At 30.6% G+C, this 7,339-nt stretch overlaps 1 protein-coding gene across 1 annotated transcript; it reads right to left on the bottom strand.

Annotated features, from left to right (window-relative positions):
* Positions 1–1,526: 1,526 nt before the first annotated feature.
* On the bottom strand, positions 1,527–3,843 carry LOC139867938 (multiple organellar RNA editing factor 8, chloroplastic/mitochondrial-like). Its single transcript, XM_071856281.1, has 6 exons — positions 3,506–3,843; positions 3,076–3,176; positions 2,923–2,988; positions 2,213–2,431; positions 1,682–1,747; positions 1,527–1,618 (listed from the first exon to the last, which is right to left on the bottom strand). The coding sequence occupies exons 1-6, from the start codon at positions 3,841–3,843 to the stop codon at positions 1,527–1,529; spliced, it is 882 nt and encodes a 293-aa protein (XP_071712382.1).
* Between the last annotated feature and the right edge of the window lie 3,496 nt (positions 3,844–7,339).

The following is a 7,339-nucleotide window of genomic DNA, read 5'->3' as shown; positions in this document are numbered from 1 at the left end:
TTTTGATCCATAAATCGACGTTGACCGATAAAATAAACGGATTTTGAAAAATCGGAACAAATTGCCTTTAAAAATGAGTAACCGGGGAGTATTCGGGTTTTTTACAACACTGATATATATTACTTGAGATGTGTCAAAATACACATAGTTTTTGAAAAGTTACTGTTATAAAGTGTACTTGTTGTTTACTTACGGTTTTATCCCTTTTTTTTTTTACGAACATGTTTGTTTTATATGCATAAGTAAGACCATAAAAGAACTTACCTTATAACTCTCAATAAGAGTATTGATGATATTAGTTGAGTATATATGTTATTTTGTAGGTTAACAAGGGTATATACAATATTCTCCCAAATTTTATGTAGCCACCGAGTTTATCTTGGTAGTCGTGCAATTACCCAAAAAGCTTTCCGTCAAACAATTACCTGAAAATATACCTGTCAAATTTGGATAACTAATGTGTACCAGGATACATTCTACAATATTCAGTTTAAAAGTCCATCACAAGTGCAGTTAATCACAATTGGTGGACAAAAACATTGTAGCATACTTGTATCTATATATCTATTTTAATTTAAATCATTAAGCTATTGTCACCGGAAGCATTTTTTATTAACAAGCATAAACCGCCTAAACCAGCTATTATAAAACTGAGCTAACTCATGGCTGGTCCATTTGGTAACAGACATGGGGCTTGAGCAGTTGTATTCCTTCAAATCAGTTCGTATTTATCTTCTTGGCTTATGGTACTTAGGATGATAAGGAGCAGCCTTCCCATTAATAAATGGTTCCCCTGCCACATGAAACACAAAAAAAAAAGTCTTTTTATTTAATTATGATACCACTAAGATAAGAAGCAACATACAATCACTAGTATATATTCACTTAAAAAAAAGGAATTTAATTAATACTCTGTAGCTTCTAACTAGCGGTATAAATGAGCCAAACTACTCTCGAGCTACCCGAACTCGACTAGTTAAAAACTCGATTCGAGCTGAGCCTAAACGAGCTCGAGCTCGAGCTCGAGCTCGAGCCCGAGCTTGAACATATTTTGAAGCTCGATCAGTAAACTAGTGCGAGCTCGAGTTTCATATCTCGAGCTGGCTCGCGAGCCTAAACGAGTTTTTTATATATACACACAAAATTACTATTTTTATAGTAATAGCTCGAGCTTGAACATATTTTGAAGCTCGATCAGTAAACTAGTGCGAGCTCGAGTTTCATATCTCGAGCTGGCTCGCGAGCCTAAACGAGTTTTTTATATATACACACAAAATTACTATTTTTATAGTAATAAAATATAGTATATAATGTATAAGATAAATTCATAATAATTGTTATAATTTTTATATAGTTAAAATACTAATATTAAATCTTATAAAAAATATACAAAAACATATATGTAATATAATTAAATAAAAAAACTATTAATAAAAAATATTACGTAATAAACTAGTTGAATTCGAGCCGAGCTCGAGCTTCTATAATATCAAACGATCAAACGAGACGAGCTCCAACTTAAGATATTAGGCTCGAACCGAGCCGAGCTTGAGCTCTGTGAATTCCAAACGAGCCGAGCTCGAGCTCGAGCTCGGCTCGTTTACAACCCTACTTGTAACTGTACACTTCACACAAAACATCACAAAAAGAGCTAATAAAAAAAATAAACAGTAAGTGGTACCTCCATAGTCTTTGTTCTCTACGTCCATATATGAATCAGGTAGCACCCGAAGAACACCAGGTATCCCTAACAAAAAGCAATAGAGAAAAACAAGATATGATTATCTAAATTTCAAACAACCAAATTCGAAAGAAAAATATCTATAGCTAATTACCTCGTAGCTTGAGAGAGTCATCTGAAGACACATTTGCTCCAAAACCATAATAACGACCTCTAGTCAAAACTGAATAGATTTTCATCCTTGCTTCATCATAACTAATTAATAAAATCACAAAACTTAGTCTTTTGGAAGCTTAAAAATAAGCTGACCTTTAATATACTGCATAAAATCATCTTCAGACCGAAGAAAGTATTATTCAACAATAATCACATTCCAAAATTTCAGCTTTACACTAATTAACAGATTTCTTACTCACATAAAATTAAATGAAACGTACAATACATAAAAATAAAAAAAATAAAAATTAATGTCATAATTACTGAACCAAATATAATTAAACCCGAAAATAATTTCATCTCGAGTAGGTGAACCTTCAGGTTTTTTAACGACAACAAGCCAATGTTCAAAATCACAGCCATCAAGCCAAATCTTTTTCTTTGGTGAAGGTTTCGACCGGATAGAGTGCGAGGACATTACCAAAGATCTGTTCCTATTCATCGTCTTGGCTCGAGCGATTGCATTATTTCTATCAAACTCCTCATGGTACTTAGCATCATAAGGAACAGCCTTCCCATCAATAAATGGTTCCCCTGCCCATACAACACACAAACAATGAGTCTTCTTAATTAATCATTATACCCACAATATAGAAAGCAACATGCAATCACTTTTGTTTTTAAAACGCGATTGGAGTCACTGATAGGGAGGAGTTCCCACCACCCGATCATATCCGTTCCACGTGTTAAGGATGTTTCAGCGAAAAACTACCATAGAACAGGCTATGAGTGTAGACCCTCCGGAAGCTCCCGATGAACTCTGCCATAGGCCATGCTTACCTCCGGAGGACTCCATAACCAACTACAAAGCAAGTTGTATTATGAAATCTCTAAATGAGACTCGAACTCGAGAGCTCACAGACACCCAGGAAAACGGTAACCACTCGGCTAAATGGAGATGGTTAGGAACATACAATCACTAGTATATATCTATTGCATATAAATACATTTAACCGTTTGTAAGTGTAAGCTTCAGACAAAACCTCACAAAAAGGGCTAATAAAATAACAAACGGTAAGTGGTACCTCCATAGTCTTTGTTCTCTACGTCCACATATGAATCCGGTAGCACCCGGCGAACACCGGGTATTGCTAACAAAAAACAATAGAGAAAAACAAAATATGATTATCTAAAACTTCAAACAACCAAATTCGAAAGAAAAACATCTAGCTAATTACCTTGTAGCTTGAGAGAGTCATCTGACGACACGCGTGCTCCAAAAGCATAATAACCTCTAATCGAGACTGAATAGATTTTCATTCTTGCTTCATCATAACTAATAACCGAAACAAAAATCAATCACATAGTAACCTCTCACTAAAATTTACAAGAAACTTGAAAAACAGCCCAATATGCACATAAACATACACACCAACAAAGACATGAACATACACACACAATACTCTTGTACAAAAAATAACCATTTCGAAATTTAAAAATAAGCTGTCCTTGAAGATACTGCATAAAATTCATCTTTAGACTGAAGCACGTACTATTCAACAATAATCACATTCCAAAATTTCAAATTTACAATATTACAATTACAATATATATACAGTACATTTAAAATAAAAGATTAATGTCAAAATAACAAATAAATAGTATCTTCCAACAACTTTTGCTAAAATATTGATATACGAATAAATAAGTGCATCTCGAGTAGGTAAATCTTCAGGTGTATCAACGACAACAAGCCAAAGTTCAAAATCACAGCCATCAAGCCAAATCTTTTTCTTTGGTGGAGGTGTCGACCGGATAGAGTCCGCAGACATTACCAAAGATCCGTTCTGGTAAGTGTGTAAAACACGAATGTTGTTGACAACAGGTGCTGCCTGATGTAAACTGGCGGCGACAGGGATGAGTGGGAGGATGGAGGAAGGTGTGATGGTGGTTGAGATACGGGAAATTAGAGTTTGGTTTGCAGTGAAGAGAACACGAGCTGCCATTTCAAGTTTGTTTGGATCTAAAATAAAACCCTAAGATCATTTGTAGTGGTTGGGGGCGTGAGTTGGGGGCGTGAGTTGCTCTTTGTACCTTTTTGATGACTATGACGTGTTGGTTGTTTTTGTGGAGCAGTGGTGGTGTAAATTTTTGATGTGGGTTGAGAGTATTATGATGATGTGTTAAAATATAATTGGGTTAAGTATTAAAAAGGAATAAAAATACTCCATATTTTTGAAATAAAAAAATAAAAAAACAACACCACGCCTGTTGCTTCTTCCGTTGCATAACAACGCACATGGACCAAAATCTTCCATCCAATGCCCCGATACTTTCAGGTGTGGGTTGGCAATACACGTAGGATCCAACGCCCACAATTGGACCGATACAACCCGTCTAAGAGACAAACGCACATTAGTTTAATTTTATAAGGTGATCACCATTTAATTACCTAATATACCCTAAATTATACTTAGAATAATACTCCGTAATATAAGTTCAACTCCCTATATTAATCTAAGGGTATAACTGTAAGTTTATGACAAAAAATATACATGGATGAAAAAATGGTGTTTGAGAATCACCTCCCATTTTATATCCCACATCTCAATTTAATTTTAATATTATAATTCTCTTATTCTCCGTTGACGTGTTCATAAAATCGTCAAACCGTAAAAACTGGCCGAATCGTACTGATTTTATTAGTTCGGTCCAATTTGAATATTGACAATCCAGTCGCCAATTTGGAAATCACCAAACCGTGAAACCCGGTTCGGTTTACGGTTTTATTAGATCACCGACCGGTTAAACCGGTCCACTCAACCAAATTCGGTTTCAATTTATAACATTAAGTAGTTGGATATATATATATATATATATATATATATATATATATATATATATATATATATATATATATATATATATATATATATATATATATATATATATATATAGTGGTAGGATCAAGATGGAAGTAACTATTAGGGGGAATCGGGGGAAGCAAATTTTTTTTTTTCATTTTTTGAAAAAACGTTTTTCACGAAATTATAGATTGGATGAAAATATGAACATTTAATAAAGACACTTTGTGATAAATGTTTTTATTTTGGCGGAAAAATGCTCGAAGAAGTAATATATAACAATTATCGTGTTTTTCGAGCGTATGTTGAGGTTTTAGATATTAGGGTTTAGATTTTAGGGTTTAGATATTAGGGTTTATAGGGTTTAGATATTAGGGTTTAGAAATTTAGGGTTTAGATTTAGGATTTAGATTGAGTTTTTAACACGAACGGTTTAGACCCTAAACCCTAAACCCTAAACTCTAAATCGGGCTAAATTTTACTTCACTAAACATGAAAAAAAAAAACATTAACATTATTCACGAACAATATTATCTTGAATATTATTTTTGTAGATCGTTTTCCCGCCAAAATAATAACATTCATCACGAAGTGTCTCTTCTAAATGTTCATATTTTCATCCAATCTATAATGTTCGTGAACAAAGTTTTTTTAAAAAAACGAATTTTTTTTTACTTCCCCCCGTTTCCCCCCGATTGGTTACTTCCCCATTGATCCTGCCCCTATATATATATATATATATATATATATATATATATATATATATATATATATATATATATATATATATATATATATATATATATATATATATATATATATATATATATATATATATATATATATATATATATATATATATATAGTAGTAAAATGACCCGTGAAATCACGAGTTTATTTAAACGAAACAGTTTAATGGTATATTTTAGGTCTCAAGTGAATTTAAACGCTAAAGTCATTTAGTTTAATAACCCGACGGATTCCGACTAAGAAACTTCTTGTTATTTTTTTCAAACACATTAATATTTAACTTGATCGGAATAAATGAAGTACATTTATTCTCTCACCATCATTTTCCAATTTTCATCACAATTACTATTTTTCTTGTCATAAAAGCTTACATTAGAACCTTTTATTGAGACGTGTATTTCGTATACATATATAACGTAATTAATCTCGTAAAAAACTCATATTTGAATTTGAATAATAATAATATAATAATAATAATTAATAACTAATGAGAGTGAATTTTTTTCTCTAAAAACATGAAATAAATAAATAAGTAGATTTAATTTAATTAGTCATTATTAGATTAATGACATTACATAAGGGCTTAGATTTTTTTTCTTTTTCTTTTTAATTTTTTCTTAACAAATGAATTAGCTAATAATGACATCATCATTTTAGGATTTTAATATAACATTAAGTAGTTAGATTTATATATATATATATATATATATATATATATATATATATATATATATATATATATATATATATATATATATATATATATATATATATATATATATATATATATATATATATATAGGATCCAGTGAGAACTTTTTTAGTGTGAGAACTCTGGGAACTATAAATACACTCCAACACTCCAAATACACTGAAATTTGAACAAAAAAAGTGGCGGGCGAGCAAAAAAAAGGAAATTCAAGCTCAAATAAAAAAACACGGACGAACAAAAATTCATAGTCGAGAAAAACAAAAAAAAAATTTGTTTGGATTTCAAAAATGTAGAACACATTTTTGTTCGAATATCAATATTTTTGTTCGACTACCCGTGTGTTCTACATTTTTTTGTTCGAATTTCAAAAATGTATAACACATTTTTGTTCGAATTTAACAATTTTTGTTCGAATTTCTTTTTTTTGTTCGGCCGCGTTTTTTTTTTTGTCCGACTTTCCCCTTTTTTGCTCGACTATCATGTTTTTGTTCGTCTGTGTCTCATTTTTGCTCGAATTTTTTTTTTTGCTCGAATTTCAGTGTATTTTTGAGTTCTCAGAATTCTCATATAAAAAAGTTCTCATTTGTGTATATATATATATATATATATATATATATATATATATATATATATATATATATATATATATATATATATATATATAAGGGAATCACTTTTTTGGGAGAAATGGGGGAAGATAATTTTTTATTTTTTTTGATTTTTTTTATAAAGATTTTCAAACATTAAGATTAAATGAAAATATGAAAATTTAAAAAAGACATTTTGTAATCGAATGTTACGCTTGAAGAAATAAATGATAACAATTAATGTTTTAATAAGAATTTTTTTCTCATCGTTTTTTTTTATCTTATGTGAAGTATTTTATTTTCAAAATTTAGCCCTATTTATAATTTAGGGCTTAAGGTTTAGTGTTTTAGGTTTAGTCCATAAACCCAAAACCCTAGATAATACTATTCATCTTTAAAAATCCAATCCTCCATTCATTATTTATTGTTATTGTCATTAATTTTTTTACTAAGATAATACTTGTATATCAGCCTAAATATGAACATGAATTCATATTTAAATCTCTAGAAGAATAGAAATATGAAATACGAAATCACCAATTAATTGAAAACAAAATCTGCAACTACTCTCAAAGAGAATGTAGAGATG

Source organism: Rutidosis leptorrhynchoides, chromosome 9 (genome assembly GCF_046630445.1).
Source record: "Rutidosis leptorrhynchoides isolate AG116_Rl617_1_P2 chromosome 9, CSIRO_AGI_Rlap_v1, whole genome shotgun sequence".
In the NCBI taxonomy this organism is placed as follows: domain Eukaryota; kingdom Viridiplantae; phylum Streptophyta; class Magnoliopsida; order Asterales; family Asteraceae; genus Rutidosis; species Rutidosis leptorrhynchoides.
Note: the sequence above shows the minus strand (reverse complement) of the source record. Positions and strands in the feature narration are given on the sequence as shown.